The sequence below is a fragment of the Stegostoma tigrinum genome, chromosome X (assembly GCF_030684315.1).
Source record: "Stegostoma tigrinum isolate sSteTig4 chromosome X, sSteTig4.hap1, whole genome shotgun sequence".
NCBI classification, from domain to species: Eukaryota; Metazoa; Chordata; class Chondrichthyes; order Orectolobiformes; family Stegostomatidae; genus Stegostoma; species Stegostoma tigrinum.
In genome coordinates, this window is record NC_081404.1 from 3574946 (window position 1) to 3592244 (window position 17299).

Genomic DNA, 17299 nt, shown 5'->3' on the forward strand with positions numbered 1-17299 from the left:
CACCCCCACCCACACTCTCTCTCTCCCTCCGCTCCCCCTTTCCCTCCCTATGTCTATCCCCTCTTCTCTCTCTCATTCGTTCTCCTTCACCCTCTTTCCGCCCCCTGCCAAGTCTCTCTCCTTTCCCTCCTCCTATGTCACTCCCCTCTTTCTCTCTCCCTCCCTTGCACTCTCTCTCTCCCTCTCTCTCCCCCCTCTCTGTCTCTTCCTTCTCCCTCTCCTTGCGTCCCTCCACTGGTGCTGAATTCCCAGCCGGCTGATCCAACATCCTGTACTGACTGAGCAGGAATTCAGGGATCAATATTGGGTGGAGTGATGTCATTGTTTTCACTTCCTATTCCAAATTCTGTTCCTGAGCTCCTGACTCCATCCATCTCCAACCGTGAACCAGTCTGTCCACAACCTGGGTGTTACATTCAATCCTGAGAGAAGCTTTCTGACTTCATCCTGGTTTCAGCTCATCTACTGCTGAAGCCCTCATCCACATCTCATTACCTTGAGACTATTATTCCAATACATCCTACATTCTGCAACCTTGATGTCTTCTAAAATTCTGCCGCTTGTGCTCAAACTCAGTCAGTCCCATTGCACGATCACACGCCCACACTGTGCTGCCGACACTCACTCGCAATGGAGCAACACCTTGTCTTTAAAATTCGCACTCTCATTTACAAATCCTGCCATTGCCTCTACTGTCCCCTTCTCGGTCACCTCCTCAAGCCGTTACACACCCTCCCTATCTGTCACTCCCTCCAGAGCCTACACCATGTCTCTATCTCTGTCACCCTCTCAATCCCTCTACACCCCCACCGTATCTGGCACTCCCTCTAGCCCCGACGCCCCGCCCCTATCTGTCACATCTCCCAGTTCTCTACACTCCCTACATCTCTGTAACCCCCTCCAACCCCTATATACTACCCGATCTCTCTAACCTCCTCCAACCCCTACTCCCCTCCCTATCTTTGTAACCCCCTCCAGCCACTACTCCCCTCGCTATCACTGTAACCCCCTCCAGTCCCTACATCCCGTCCCTATCTCTGTCACGCCCTCCAGCACCTAAAACACCTACATGTCTCTTACATCCTCAGCACCTAAACCCCCTCCATATCTCCGGAACCTCCTCCATCCCCCTACACCCCCTCCCTCTCTCTGTAACCTCCTCCAGCCCCAAACCCCACCTCCCTATCTCTGTAACCTAGTCCACCCCCTCCATATCTGTCACCTCCTCCATTCCACTACACCACACCATCTCTATAACCACTTTTAGTCCACTACACCTCTTCCTATCTCTGTAACCTACTCCAGTCCCGACACCCTCTCCCTACACCCCGTCCCTATCTCTGTAACCTCCTCCAGACCCGACACCCCCTCCCTACACCCCCTCCTTATCTCTGTAACCTCCTCCAGACCCAACGCCCCTCCCTATCTCTGTAATTTCTCCCAGCCGCTACAACCTCTCCCTATCTCTGTCACCCCCTCCAGGCCCCTACACCCCCCCTCCCTATCTCCATCACTTCCTCCACTCATGACACCCCTCCCTATCTCTGTCACCTCCTCCAGCCACTACAACCCCTCGTTATCTCGGTCACCGCTTCCAGCCCCCCTATGGCCCCTCCCTAACTCTGTAACATCCTCCAGCCCCCTACACCCCCTCCCTATCTCTGTCCATTCCCTTACATCCCCTCCATATCTGTCACCTCCTTCAGCTCCCTACATCCCCTCACTATCCCTGTCACCTCCTCCAGCCCCTACACCCCCTATCTCTGTCACCTCCTCCAGTCTCTAAGTGCCCTCCCTAACTCTGTCTCCTCATCCATCCCCCACTCACCCTCCCTATCTCTGTCATCCCCTCCAACCCCTAAAACACCTCCCTATCTCTGCCACTGCCTCCATTCCCCTACTCACCCTCTCTATCTCTGTAACCTCCTCCAGCCCACTGCACCCACTCCCAATCTCTGTAACCTCCTCCATTCCCTGACACCCCCCTCCCTATCCCTGTCACCTCCTCTAGCTGTTACACCCCCTCCCTATTTCTGTCCCCTCCTCCATTCCCCTACAGCCCCTCCTTATTTCTGTAATCTACTCCAGGCCCTGATACCCCCTCCCTATCTCTTAACACCCTCCATTCCCCTACACTCCCTCCCTATCTCTATAACCTCCTACAGTCCACTATACCTCTACCTCTGTAACGTCCTCCAGCTTCCGACATCCCCTCCCTATCAATGTAACCTCCTCCAGTCCCGACACCCCTCCTTATCTCTGTAATCCCCTCTAACCCCTACACCCCCTCCCTATCTCTGTCACCTCCTCGAGCCCCTAAAACACCTCCCTATCTCTGTAACCCCCTCCAGCCCTCAACCCCACCTCCCTATCTCTGTAACCTACTACAGCCCCTACATCCCCTCCCTATCTCTGTAACATCCTCCAGCCCCTGCACCCCCTCCCTATCTCTGTAACCCCCTCCAGCACCTACACCCCTCCCTATCTCTGCCAATCTCCTCCAGCTGCTACAACCCCTCCCTATCTCTGTAACCTCCTCCAGACCCAACACCCCGTCTCTATCTCTGTAATCTCCCCCAGCCGCTACAATCCGCCCCTATCTCTGTCATCTCCTCCAGCCCCTCGACCCCCTCCCTATCTCTGTTCCCTCCTCCATTCCCCAACATACTCTCCGTATCTCCATCACCTCCTCCAGCCCCCTAAACTCCCTCACTATCTCTATAAACTCCTCCAGCTGGTACAACCCCTCGCTATCCCTGTCACCTCCTCCATTCGCTACACCCCCTCCCTATCTCAGTCATCACCTCCAGCCCCCTACGCCCACTCACTATCTCTGTCACCTTCTCCAGCCCCCTACGCCCACTCACTATCTCTGTCACCTTCTCAAGCCCCCTATGCCCCCTCCCTACCTCCGTCACCTCCTACAGCACCCTCCATCCCCTCCCTATCTCTGTCACCTCCTCCAGCCGCTACATCACCTCCCTATCTCTGTAACCCCCTCCAGCGCCTACACCCCCTCCCAATCTCTGTAACACCTTCCAGCTCCCTACACCCCCCACCTATCTATGTCACCTCCTCTATTCCCCTACATTCCCTTCCTATCTCTGTCACCTTCTCCAGCCCTTACACCCCCTCCCTGTCTCAGTCACCACCTCCAGCCTCCTACGCCCCCTCACTATCTCTGTCACCTTCTCCAGCCCCCTACGCCCCCACCCTATCACTGTAACCTCCTCGAGCCCCCTACACCTCTCTGGGGTCTCTGTGCTCCTCTCATTTTCTTGAGGACCCTTGAGATTGATTATTCCACCATTGGCGGCAGCTCCCTGGGCCCTGGACCTCTCTCCTTCACCTTCCTCCTTTCAGACAAGCCTGAAAACCAACATTCTCGATTATGTTTTGTAAATATAAGTTTCTGTTGTTACTGCAATATTTTAAACCAGATCAGAGCTCATCTGCGCGAATGTGTATGTGGTTAAGTTGAAGACAGAAGGAACAAAAACAAAGTTTCTGGAAAAGCTCAGCAGATCTGGCAGCAGCTGTGGAGAGAAATCAGAGTTAACATTTCGGGTCCCTGTTCTGAGGACCCAAAACGTTAACTCTGTTTTCTCCTCCACAGATGCTTCCAGACTTGCTGGACTTTTCTAGCAACTTTGTTTTTGTTCCTGATTTATCCTACCTGCAGTTCTTTTGGTTTTTATTAAGAAAGAAGGACCTTGCTTTCAACTTCCTTCAAGCTAATGCACAGTGGGTAAGATTCATCAAAGTCAGCAAACTTGGAGATCCCTGCCTGTGACTAACTGAACAAAAATAATCCACGGAGAGCCAGATTCAGCGATGCCAAGAGCAGAATCATTTCCCAGAATTCCTGGGCTGTATTGAGACCGGATTATATTATATTTCAGATCTGGGTGAGCTAAATTAATCACTCGAGTGGTTATTCGCACAACTGCACTTCATGCAATCTCAACAACTTTTGCGCGAGAAGACATTGGAACATTCCTGTCAAGTGTATTATGCACCAGCATCACAGCAAATTAATGGCATTTTTTAGGCAGTGTTTTTGTTTCTTTGGACTGCAGTGTTCTGTGAATCCACAAAAAGCTTTCCTCTTCCTCAGGACAGGCAATCGACTGAGCGATTGTCCATCGCTGCTAACTCCCCCAGCCAGTTGGGCACATGCCAGTAAGCCTGTCCGCTCACGGTGACAATTAGCCCACTAATGTACACGTGGCAACCAGGAACATTAGCAAACGTTCATTGACAGCTTGCAAAAGAAAAAAACGCTAACCTCAGGCCCTGCCAAAAAAAGCTGACAACTCAAAAACTCAGCAGGACAGGGAAAAAATATTGTCTGTGCTTGACGGACACTACGAAGAGCCAAGAATGAAATAATATACGGTGGATAGCTGTGAAGGATAGGCCTATGAATTTCTCTCCCCCTTTCCAGAATGATCAATCTCCTCATCCCCACAAGGTCCCACTGCTCTGACACTAAGCAAAGTACTTTGATTAGTGTGTGTGTGTGTGTGTGTGTGTGTGTGTGTGTGTGTGTGTGTGTGTGTGTGTGTGTGTGTGTGTGTGTGTGTGTGTATGTGTGTGTGTGTGTGTGTCGGTGTGTGCTTGTGTGAGTGTGTGTACATGACAGCATGTGTTTGTGTGTGTGCTTGTGACAGTGCATGTTTGTGTGAGTGTGTGCATGTGAGAGTGTGTGTATGTGTGAGAGAGTATGTGGCATTTGTGTGTGCACAATTGTGTCTGTACGAGCATGTGTGTATGTGAGTGTGCGCATTTGTGTGCGTTTGTGACACGTGTGTGAGCATGTATGTGCCTGTGAGAGTGTGTTTGTGTGTGTGTCTGCCCTTCTCCATCTCTCTCATTCCCTTTTCCATCTCATTAATTACCTTCATCAAATTCATCCAGTAATTTCAGTCCAAACTTGGATTGAGTTTGTGCATTTTGTAATTTGTTGTTGGCATTGAAGTGAAATCTGCAATTAAAAATCCTGTAGCTGTCATACAAAGAACAAAGACAATTACAGCACAGGAACAGGCCCTTCGGCCCTCCAAGCCTGTGCTGATCCAGATCCTCTATCTAAACCTGTCGCCTATTTTCCAAGGATCTGTATCCCTCTGCTCCCTGCCCATTCATGTATCTGTCTAGATACATTTTAAATGACGCTATCATGCCCACCCCTACCACCTTCGCTGGCAACGCGTTCCAGGCACCCATCACCCTCTGCGTAAAGAACTTTCCACGCATATCTCCCTTAAATTTTTCCCTTCTCACCTTGAAATTGTGACCCTTAGTAATTGTCCCCACTCTGGGAAAAAGCTTCTTGCTATCCACCCTGTCTATAACTCTCATGATTTTGTAGACCTTAATCAGCTTCACCCCCAACCTCCATCTTTGTAATGTAAATAATCCTAATCTCCACAACCTCTCTTCATAGCTAGTGCCCTCCATACCAGGCAACAGCCTGCTGAACCTCCTCTGCACCCTCTCCAAAGCATCCACATCCTTTTGGTAATGTGGTGACCGGAACTGTACACAGCATTCCAAATGTGGTCGAATCAAAGTCCTATACAACTGCAACATGACCTGCCAACTCTTGTACTCAATACCCCGTCCGATGAAGGAAAGAATGCCGCTTGTGCATTCTTGACCACTCTATCCACCTGCGTTGTCACCTTCAGGGAACAATGGACCTGAACACCCAGATCTCTCTGTACATCAATCTTTGAGCAGGCTTTTTCCAAGGCGTGCATTGAAAAAGCATGTTAACAAAGGGAGAAGAAACTAGATCCTCATGAACTAACTTAGATAGACTGTGTTGAGAGCAAATGCAAATAGCCACCTTAGTGTGGCATTCAATAAAGTGCCACGGTTGGGTTTCTCAAGGAAATAAGCAGAGGATGGACAGAGGTAAGACAAGCATGGAAAATGCTGGAGAAACTCAGCAGATCTGACAGCATCTGTGGAGAAAGGAACAGAGTGGACATTTTGAGTCTGGTATGACTCTTTGACAAAACTGTCTGCAGTCCTGAAGAAGACTCATACCAGACATGAAATATTCACTCAGTTTCTCTCGCCACGGGTGCTGTTAGACCTGCTGAGTTTCTCCAGCATTCTCTGCATTTGTTTCAGATTTCCAGTGTCCATAATATTTTGTTTTGATCGAAAGGGGAAGTTGCTTTTGTCTAAAGCAGGGTAGAACTCACTAGCCCCTTCCCTGATGCGATGTAATGTCTGTATCTCAGACTCCAGCTCCTCAGTTCAGATTCAAAGTTGCTTGCGCTGCAAACACTTACTACGGACGTGTTCACTATGGACCACCTTGTTAGCAACAGCTCCTCCATAATCACTGTGTAAGATTGGTGAGTATTTCTAGTCTTTGAAGTAAACGTTCTCCTGTATTTTTTCTCTTTTTCTCAAGAACAGCTTGGTCAGCATAATATTGATACTAGTGCATTTAAAAAGAGGGAAAATACAATAGCATTCAGAGTGGGAATTCTTCAAGTGTAAACAGCAGGGGATTTTAGAGTGATTTAATTGATAACTTCAAAAAATGATGCTTGGGGCTGCAGGTCAGGTGATGTGCTGCAGACGCAACATGCTCTGCCATTTTTGTCATTCTACCACAGCTCCCAGGCTCCTCCACAGTTAGCCGTGTGAGGTCTTTAGCAGGTCAGGACAGGGAGAACATCTGTTTGAGTTGATTCCATGGTTTCAAGCCATTTAGACCACAGCTGGAATATTGTGAACAGTTTTTGGTCCCCTTAAGCTAAAGAAACTTGGACTGACATTGAAAGCAGTCCAGAGAAGGTTCACTCGGCTGATCCCAGGTATAGAACATAGATCATAGAACATTACAGCACAGTACAGGCCCTTCGGCCCTCGATGTTGTGCCGACCTGTCATACCGAACTCAAGCCCATCTAACCTACACTATTCCATGTACGTCCATATGCTTATCCAATGACGACTTAAATGTACCTAAAGTTGGCAAATCTACTACCGTTGCAGGCAAAGCGTTCCATTCCCTTACTACTCTCCAAGTAGTGGAGAGAGAGAGTATGGAGGAACTATCTTATGAGAAGCTGAATAGATTGTGTTTGCACTTGTTGGAACAATGAGAGGTGACTTCACTGAAACATCTAACATTTTCAGGTGGCTTGACAAGTGAGATGCCGAAAAATTGTTTTCCCTTGTTTTCCCTTCTTTCCCCACATTTAAGCAGAGATGAGGTATTGAGGAGGAGGAATTTCTTCTTGCAGAGGGGGGTGAATCTGTGGAATTCTTTACCACAGAGGGCTGTTGAGACTGGGTCATTCAGTATATTCAAGGCTGAGATAGAGAGATTTTTTAAATCAGGAAAGGAATCAAAGAAAAGGTAGGAAAGTGGAGTGGAGGGTTAGATCAGCCATGATCTCACGGAACATCGGCCAACTTCTGCTCCTATATTTTATGGTCCTTTCCATCTCTCTCCCTTCCTTGTCCAACTCTACACTCTATTCTCCACCTCCCTCACTTTGTTCTTGATTTTTGTCAACTTCCCTCCACATCTTCTGCCCGTATGTCAGAATCTCTCATCTCACTCAGTTTTGCGCCTCTACCCCTCTGTCTTGTCATTTACTGCCATTTCTCACTATTTTCACTTTGGTTGCCCTATGAGTTGTCTATCCCTCATTGCCTCATTTGAGGTGCCTCAGCATCTCTTGACTTCTCTGTTGTTGAACAGGCCTTCCTTCGGCAATAACAAGCTGTAAGTATTCTGACAGCTGTACTCCAATCAATGCTACCTTGGATCAGAAACCTGACAGTGATATCAGCATGCAGAAGACAAGTTTCTGTTTGCAATCCTATGTACTGAGGTCACAATCAAATTGTCAAACACTGTAACTGAATCTAATCTCTTTTAATGTCTTTGTTTTGCCCAATTTCATTTACTGTGTCATTTCACTGCAAAGTTAACTAGAATTATCTGATGTTTGGAGAATTATTTAACAGAATTGCACAAATTCCTTTTAATGAAAGTCAAATGGCTTATTATCCCTGGGTTTAGATTTGACAGAAGCTCCCCTCAGTTCAGGATGGAATGACAAGTCACAAGTCTCAAGTTGTCTTTGTTATTAGCTCCCTCATCAACACAAATCAAGACAGATGAAATGTATGCTCAAGCTGCAGTGACTATGGATTCCTGGTGTCTTGTGGTACAGTGGTACTGTCCCTAACTGTGAACCAAGAGGAGCGGGTTCAAGTCCTACCTCCTCCAGAGGTGTGTAATAATATCTCTGAACAGGTTGATTAGGAAAATAGATTAATTTTAAAGAATTGAATACACGTTCCCAACTGTTAAAAGTAAAACTGAACTTTTAAATTGCCTATTACTATTTAACCTATTTTCCAATCAGCTTGTTTAGAAGGGTTAGTATATACCTCTGGAAGGGGTAGGGCTTGAACCCACACCACCCAGTCCATGGGCAGGAACACTATCACCGTACCACAAGATGGCCCCTGACTTTGAAATTGTTCATGGCTACTCATGACTTGAACATACAGGCAGTAGTTAAACTAATTCAAGATCAGTGTGAATGTCAGCCAGTTGAGGTGAATAGCAGAGGTACGTACCATGGAATCTAGATGAATACATGAGGGAAGAAGGAATGGTGACAGGGAGAAATGGGGTGGAGGCGGTGCGCCTGGACCATATACACCAGTTGGACCAGTAGGAGCAACTGGTTTGTTTCTGTGTTGTAAACATCTACATATAAACCTCTGATTACAAATGGGAGTTTAAATCTCTTCTAAAGCAATCCCATTCAGAGATGTTTAAGGGGTATGTATCATATTTGGAAAGGAATACTAACTTATAAGAATATTGTTGCTGTGAAATTTGTACTGCAATGAGTTTTATTCTGGCAAAAAGGACTGTCAATAAAGTGAAATAAATGAGGTTTCTTGCTCCCTCAGTGGGTTGAATCATTCTACAAGGTATTCTTAATTCCTTTGTCGCTTTCACTTCACTATCTTAAAGGGTTTCCAGTCAGTTTCATCTTTCTGGTCAACAGTATTTGCCTCCTCAGTTGTAATTGCTCAGTCTGTTTCAATCACTCAGTTATGCCCCCTTGGTCAGTTTCAATTTCTTACTCTGTTTCAGTTTTTCAATTACTTGCGCTCTATCGACAGAGACTAAATGTACTGAATGGCCAACTTCTGCTCCTATATTTTATGGTCCTTTCCATCTCTCTCCCTCCCTTATCCAACTCTCACACTCCGTTCTCCACCTCCCTCACTTTGTTCTTGATTTTTGTCACCTTCCGTCCACATCTTCTGCCCGTATGTCAGAAACTCTCATCTCACCCTCGCTTTGATCCTTGCCTTGTTGCATTTTTTGCTGCCCCCACTGCTTTTGTCCCCTGTTGATCATGGCTAAAGGAAAGCTGCCAAACCAGTTGTGCACTTGCTCATTGGTAATGATGTATTAACATGTGTGGATGCGACCCCTTCACCAACCCCTTGTAAAACGTGGACCATATCCCTTTATACCTTTATCAAACTGACATCCTCGCTCTCCATGTGTCATTTTGTTTTTGGCCACAGCGAAAGGCTGTAGCTACTAATCATTATTGATTGTTTTAATACCCACTAAGAGTTTTGTTTGCCTTTCACTGAAGTCCTTTAGAAATAGTGGTGGCTAACTAAGTCTTTCAAGTGCAGTGATGTCAATATTCCATAAAATACTAACTAAACCTCCTCCGCTGTTTACACCACCAGTGAGCAATTTGTCTGAACAAAATAAACATTAATATTTTCAGAAGTATTTTTGTTTCTGGTACACCTTATTGGATGGATCTTTCCAAAAAACATTTTTTCTATCATTTTTATGAAGGCAATGGAATGCTGTCATTTATTACAAGGGGAAAGCTTTGCAATAGTTGCACAGGATATCAATAAGGCCACAGATGAAGGACTGTGTATCTTTTCTGTTTCCTTATTTAAGAGAGGATATAAATGCATGAGAAGCAGCTCAGGGAAGGTTCACTCAACTTATACCTGGGATGAAGTGATTGTCTTACGACGAAAGGTTGGATGGGCTGGGCCTGTATTCATTGAAGTTTATAAGAATGAGAGGTGATCTTATTGAAACTGATAAAATTGGGGCAGCACAGTGGCTCAGTGGTTAGCACTGCTGCTCGATTCCAGCTTTGGGGTAACTGTCTGTGTGGAGTTTGCATATTCTGCCTGCGTCTGCATGGGTTTCCTCCAGGTGCTCCGATTTCCTCCCACAGTCCAAAGATATGCAGGTTAGGCAGACTGACCATGCTAAACTGCCCTGTAGTCTCCAGGGATTGCAGACTAGGTAGGGTAGCCACGGGAAATGCAGGGTTATCGGGCAGAGGGGAGGGTCTGGGTGAGATGTTCTTCGGAGGATAGATGTGGACTTGATGGGCTGAATGGCCTGTAGGGATTCTATGATCTTGACAAGCAGGAGGCTTAAAGGTTGCATCATCTTGTGAAAGAGACTAGAAGCATCTTAAAAATGTGGAGTCTCACATTTAAGATGGAGAATTCTTTGCTCTCAGAGGATCGTAAGTCTGTGGAAATCTCTTCTCTAGACCAGTGGAGCCCAGGTCATTCATTTTTAAGGCAGACGCAGCGAGATTCTTAAGTAATTAAACGTTATTGGGAGGGGGAGCTGGAAAACTGGGGTCGAGTGGATTGGCCATCATCTTTTTCAATGGCACAGCAGGCTAAATGGCCTGTGTGGCCTAACTCGCATGTTTATATGCAGGCATTCTGTGCACTTTCCTACTTTATGACCCTGTAACAACAATTTATCATTTGTTGACGTGTTTGAAACTGATTGTCCCAGGTGTGATGATGTGGGTAATCCATAGTGCATGCAAGCCACTCTAACCACCAAGAAAAACCTACTGCAGTATCCTGTTCTTCCATCTCCTTCTTCGGGTTGTCAATAAGTGCTGTCGATGACTCCGGAATCACAGCTGCCGTTTGTTCATCTCGGGATAATCTGCGGCTCAGTGATCCATCCTTCCAGCCCTTCTGTTAGAAGCAAAAGGGAACAATGACAATCTGAATCCTTTCAATTTGGAGCCAGATAGGTCTGTTTCCAGGGTCCCAAGATCCCAGTGCACAAATGATCCCAAAACATGGGAGCACACCCTGTAACCTTCAATTTGTTACATTCAGTACAAAGGAAACCACAGGTTACACACTGCAATTTCCCATAACGTGCTTTCTACCTGTGCCTTTTCACAATGGAACCACAGGATTACCAGAGATGGGAACAGGAGTAGGCCGTTCGGCCCCTCAAGCGTGCTCTGCCATTCAACAGGATCATGGCAGATCCGACATTTCTCACATGCCCTTTCCCCAGAACTGTTGATTGCTGATCGATCACGAATATATCTGTCTTTCAGAAGTTGTTTGGTGGTAGCTATTCACAGGTAAAGGGACGGCTGGAAAGGGAGAGGCCTTCAAAAATAAGATAACGAGTGTCCAGGGAATGTATGTTTTTGTTAATGTGAAGGGCAAGGCTGTCAGGTGTAGGGAGTTCTGGATGACTAGAAAAGTTGAGGCTCTGATCAATAAACGGCAATAGGTGTATAAGGAAAGCAGGAGGGCAAAAAGAGGACATGAGATAACTTTAGCAAATAGGATGAAGGAGAATACAAAGAGATTCAACAAATACGTTAAGGGCAAAAGGGTAACTAGGGACAGAATAGGGCCCCTTTAAGATCAGCAAGCCCATCTATATGTGGAAAGACAGGAGATGGGTGAGATACTAAACAAATATTTTGAGTCAGTGTTTATTGTGGAGAAGGATATGGAAGCTAGGGAACTTGGGAAATAAATATGACATCTCGAAAAGTGTCCATTTCACCGAGGAGGTGGTGCTGGATGTCTTAAAACAGGACCTGATCAGGTGTACCCTAGAACTCTGTGGGAAGCTAGGGAAGAGATTGCTGGGCCCCTCGCTGAGTTATTTGCATTATCGATAGCCACAGGTGAGGTGCCACAAGACTGGAGGTTGGCTAATGTGGTGCCACTATTTAAGAACGGTGGTAAGGAGAAGCCAGGGACCTATAGACTGGTGGGCCTGACATCAGTGGGTAAGTTGTTGGAGGGGATCTTGAGGGACAGGATTTACATGTATTTGAAAAGGCAAGGACTGATTATGGTTGGTCAACATGGCTTTGTGCACGGGAAATTGTGTCTCACTAACTTGATTGAGTTTTTTGAAGTGACAAAGAAGACTGATGAAGGGAGAGTGATGGGCATGGTCTGTATGAACTTCAGCATGGCGTTCAATAAGGTTCAGCATGGTAGACTTATTAGCAAGGTTAGATCACATGGAATACAGGGAGAACTAGCAATCTGGATACAAAATTGGCTGAAAGGTAGAAGACAGAGGACGGTGGTGGAGGGTTGCTTTTTGGACTGGAGGCCTGTGACCAGCAGTGTGCTATAAGGATCAGTGCTGGGTCCACTGCTTTTTATCATTTATATAAATGATTTGGATATGAATATAGGAGGTATGGTCAGTAAGTTTGCAGGTGACACCAAAATTGATGGCGTAGTGGACAGTGAAGAAGGTTACCTCCGAATACAACGGGAACTTGATTGGATGGAGGAGTGACAAATGGAGTTTAATTTAGATGAATGTGAGGTGCTGCATGTTGCTAAGGCAAACTAGGGCAGGATTTATACACTTAATGATAGGATATCGAGGGGTGCTGCCAAACAAAGAGGCCTTGGGGAACAGGTTCATAGTTCATTGAAAGTGGGGTCGCAGGTAGGCACGATAGTGAAGAAGGCATTTGGTACGCTTGCCTTTATTGGTCAGTGTATTGAGTGTAGGAGTTGGGAGGGTCATGTTGCTGCCGTACAGGACTACTGCATTCAGTTCTCGTCTCCCGGCTAGAGGAAGGATGTTGAGGGATTTTAAAGGGTTCAGAAAAGATTTACAAGGATGTTGCCGAGGTTGGAGGGTTTGAGCTACAGGGAAAGGCTGAATAGGCTGGGGCTATTTTCCCTGGATCATCGGAGGCTGAAGGGTGACCTTATAGAGGTTTATAAAACCATGTGGGGCATGGATAGGGTGAATAGCCATGGTCTTTTCCCCTAGAGCAGGGGTGCCAAAAACTAGGTTTAAAGTGAGAGGGGAAAGATTTTAGAGGGACCTAATGGGCAACTTTTTCATGCAGAGGGTGGTGCGTGTATGGAGTGAGCTGCCAGAGGAAGTAGTGGAGATTGGTAAAATTACAACATTTAAAAGGCATCTGGATGGGTACATGGATGGGTTTAGAGGGACAGGGACCAAACAGAAACAAATGGGATTAGTTTAATTTGGGATATCTGGTTGACATGGACATGTCGGACTGAAAACTGTTGTCATGTTATACATCTCTGTAATCCTCTGACTCTGAGCCTTAAATATACTCAAAGACTCTGCCCCCACAGCGCTCTGTGGCAAGGAGTTCCAACCCTCTGAGAGGAGAAATTCGTCCACATCTCAGTCTTAAATTGGCATCCCTTTATTCTGAGACTATACCCTCTCGTCCTGGACTCTTGCATGAGGGAAAACATTCTCTCAGCATTTACGCTGTCAAACCCCTTAAGAATCTGATGAGATTTGGGTGGTACAGTGGCTCAGTGGTTAGCACTGCTGCCTCACAGCTCCATAAACCCGCGTTCGATTCCCCCCTCAGGCGACTGTCTGTGTGAAGTTTGCACATTCTCCCTGTGTCTGCGTGAGTTTCCTGTGGGTGCTCCAGTTTCCTCCCACAGCCCAAAGATGTGCAGGTTAGGGTGGGTTGGCCATGGTAAACAAAGGGTTACACAGATAGGATAGGGTTGGGGTGGGTCTGGGTGGGATGCTCTTTGGAGGGTTGATATGGACTTGCTGGGCCAGATAGCTTGTTTACACACTTCAGTGATTCTATGATCTCCCCTCATTCTTCTAAACTCCCATGAGTAGAATACCAACCTGTTTAGCCTGGTCTGGATTGTGAACTCACCCCCTGTGTACACAATGCCAAATGTACTACAATTATTCAGTGTTCAAATGACTCTATTGGAATTACATTTGGCACACAATTAAGGTCTACCATGATCCTGATTTAAAGGCTCAAGGAACCACTCACTTCCTTGACATGCTATGTCATTGACACCACCACTGAATGATGGATGCGAGTTTGCTCGCTGAGCTGGAAGGTCCATTTTCAGACATTTCGTCACCATTCTAGGTAACATCATCAGTGAGCCTCCGATGAAGTGCTGGTGTTATGTCCCGCTTTCTATCTATCTGTTTAGGGTTCCTTGGGTTGGTGATGTCATTTCCTGCATTGGTGATGTCATTTCCTGTTCTTTTTCTCAGGGGGTGGTAGATTGATTTGGAGTCAATGTGTTTGTTGATGGAATTCCGGTTGGAATGCCATGCTTCTAGGAATTCTCGTGCATGTCTCTGTTTGGCTTGTCCTAGGATGGATGTGTTGTCCCAATCAAAGTGGTGTCCTTCCTCATCTGTATGTGAGGATACTAGTGACAGTGGGTCATGTCTTTTTGTGGCTAGTTGATGTTCATGTATCCTGGTGGCTAGCTTTCTGCCTGTTTGTCCAATGTAGTGTTTGTCACCAACACACTAATACAGCAGCTAATGAACTTAAAAGACCCTATACAGACAACAAGCAAAACGAATGTCATTTACAAAATACCTTGCAAGAACTGTGACAAACACTACATTGGACAAACAGGCAGAAAGCTAGCCGCCAGGTTACAGCTTCAAGCTCCCTGGGTGCTTGTTTTAAGTTAGACCAGAGCAGCATGAGTGGGTGGAGTCAGGCTCCCACAGACCCAGGGTTTTAGTTTTGCTTTCAGTCGGGGCTTGGAGTTGGATGTTAAAGCAGATAGATACAGCTCTCTCTCTGCCGCAGCTAAAAGCTCGAGTCCTCTCGCTGTTACTAGATCAATTCTGTCAGTATTCCTTCTCCTGGACTGGAGGAGATAGCACGTGAGGAAAATCTGTTTTGCTGAATTTGTCTTTACCAAGGGAGTGTTTATGGGATGCAGCTATATTAGAAAAGTTGATGATTAGTAGCTAAGTAAGATATTATTTTGTTCAGTATTTTGACAGAGTTAAAGTTATGCCAATTCTTCCTTTTTTGTTTGTATTTTAGCTGTGTTTTAAAAATAAAGTGAGTTTTTCTTAAAGCCTAGTGGTGGACCAAGTGAATCACATCTGGAACACAGCACCTTATACTTGCCTTTGAATAAGAAATAAGTTTAGGTCTAGGCTTTCTCCTTGATATACTTTGAGGGGGTTTGTTCTGATCCATAACATGTGTAACTGATGGGGGAAATAACACATTAATTTTTGTTCTGCTTTCGATTTATGTAACCACCAGATTAGCACCAGTGTTTATTCTCAGAGTGGCTGGTATAATGGCTCTCTGGGGTACAGGTGGACCTAGCTCCTGACTGATGAACTGTTGGCTGCAAACATTCCTATCCAGAATTAGTCAGTGACATCCCTGGGGTGGAGGTCCATTGGGCAGTGAATGGCAGGGACTGGCAAACAGGGCAGAACCCAATAACAGCAGGATGCCAGCTAGAAGCGGGTCAGAGATGATGGTTTAGAGTCCCATCCATCCCGTGAACATCTGACATTGAAAAAGAGGCCAGGCTGGTAAGTTGATACCACCCACTGGATTTCTCACCCATCTGCCTCTGCTGCCCTGGTTGTATTGGGCACTGCAGAATACTGCCATTCAGAAACTGCTATGTAATGGTGAAGAGGGCACGAAGGCTTTTTTAGATTGCAATACAATTTCTGATGGGCCACAGTTTAGCTTGTGGACCAGATTACAAATGTGCAGGGCCATTGTGTGAGGCTAAGTAGTCTGAATCTAGTCTCCAGTAGCTATAAGTCCTGAGCACAAAATTAACCACAAAGTGGCACTAATTTAGCAACCTGGTTACACCAGCTACAGGATGGCTGGTGTGGCGAATGAAAAATGGCATGCTATGGCAGAAGGGTATTTTCCAAAACTGGGGTGACCCACCTTGTGCCATCCACACTCTGTTGCCCAGCCTTGTGGGAAAACCAGAAGCACCAATACTAGCACAGAGAGTGCCCAACACATGCATAACACCTTCCTCAGGCCAAAAGCTGGGTTAGGGCCTCTTCTTCAAGTGTGTTTGAAGTCCTTGCTCAGTCACTCATTCGGAATATCAAGATGATGCCCCACAACCATAGTATCCCAATATTCACAGGTCAGGGACTCTGTTACTGTAATGTGTAAAGACCTCATTGTTTGATTTTTCTGTAGTTTCGATTGTGGAATAAAATGGGGAAAAGGATTGTTTCTAAAACAAAACTAGGAAAGAAATTGCGGTGCTTTTAAAAACTAGTGACTGGAACTCACTGTGAGCTGTGTATACATGGCTACGTTTCAGGTGGGGGGGCGGGGGGGTGGTGGGGTGCAGAGAGATAAGCCTGAAGACAGCGCTCTAATTGGATCCTGAGCAGCTAGTGTATGCAAACAATAGTGAAACAGAAGGTCTCCCGAGTGTAAGCAGCAGGATCTGTCTCTACATCTTTGCAGCAAAGTAACTCAAGTCTGGACACAGTCAGTTCTCTTCTTCCACCACTTTTTGGAGGTTGCTCCCACTAATTAGTGACTGTGAAACTAACAAGTAATGTGTAAGTCCCTGGACCCTACTAAAGAACTGAAAATCTGGAGGAGGATCGATAAACAGAAGATCTTGGGACGACAAAGGAACACATCTTGAAGTGTATGAACTGCTGCCATTGAACTGTGTTTCCCCAGCACTTTTCTTTATCTACTCATGACACCAATTTTTTGCTTTGTCTGTGTGTCTGCGTGTATAGGCGTTTTAAAAAATGTTAAAGTTTCAAGGAGCAGAGTATGTGTTTATAGTTCATAGATTTGTTTACCTGTGGCTCGACCTCATTTTTGGTATAAACAATAGTCTTATTAACAGCAGGAACCTGGTCAGTGTTTTCTGTTAAACTGAATCTGCAGTGAAGCTTGTAGATTACGCACGCTGCTGTGACCGAACTTTGGTGGCAGAGGGAGTGGATCTTAAAGGTGAGTTTCACTCATTTCCATTTCAGGTTGATACTGGCAGCCACAGGACTGTATTCATCATTAGAAAGGCATAAAAATGATGGTTCAGTTGGACCTAGCTTTGGTAAAACACCATTCTGGACTCCTCAGACACCAAAGCAGTCGCTGCCCAAATGCAGCAAGACC

At 46.0% G+C, this 17299-nt stretch overlaps 1 protein-coding gene across 5 annotated transcripts in view; it reads right to left on the reverse strand.

The window, feature by feature from the left end:
• LOC125448355 (rho guanine nucleotide exchange factor 25-like) overlaps positions 1–17299 on the reverse strand; it is a 418447-nt gene that overhangs the window by 165248 nt on the left and 235900 nt on the right. For all 5 annotated transcript variants that reach the window (XM_059643473.1, XM_048523634.2, XM_048523635.2 and 2 more), the window contains one exon: positions 10935–11063. In XM_059643473.1, the coding sequence (XP_059499456.1) occupies positions 10935–11063 (129 nt within the window). The remainder of the gene's footprint in view (positions 1–10934; positions 11064–17299) is intronic.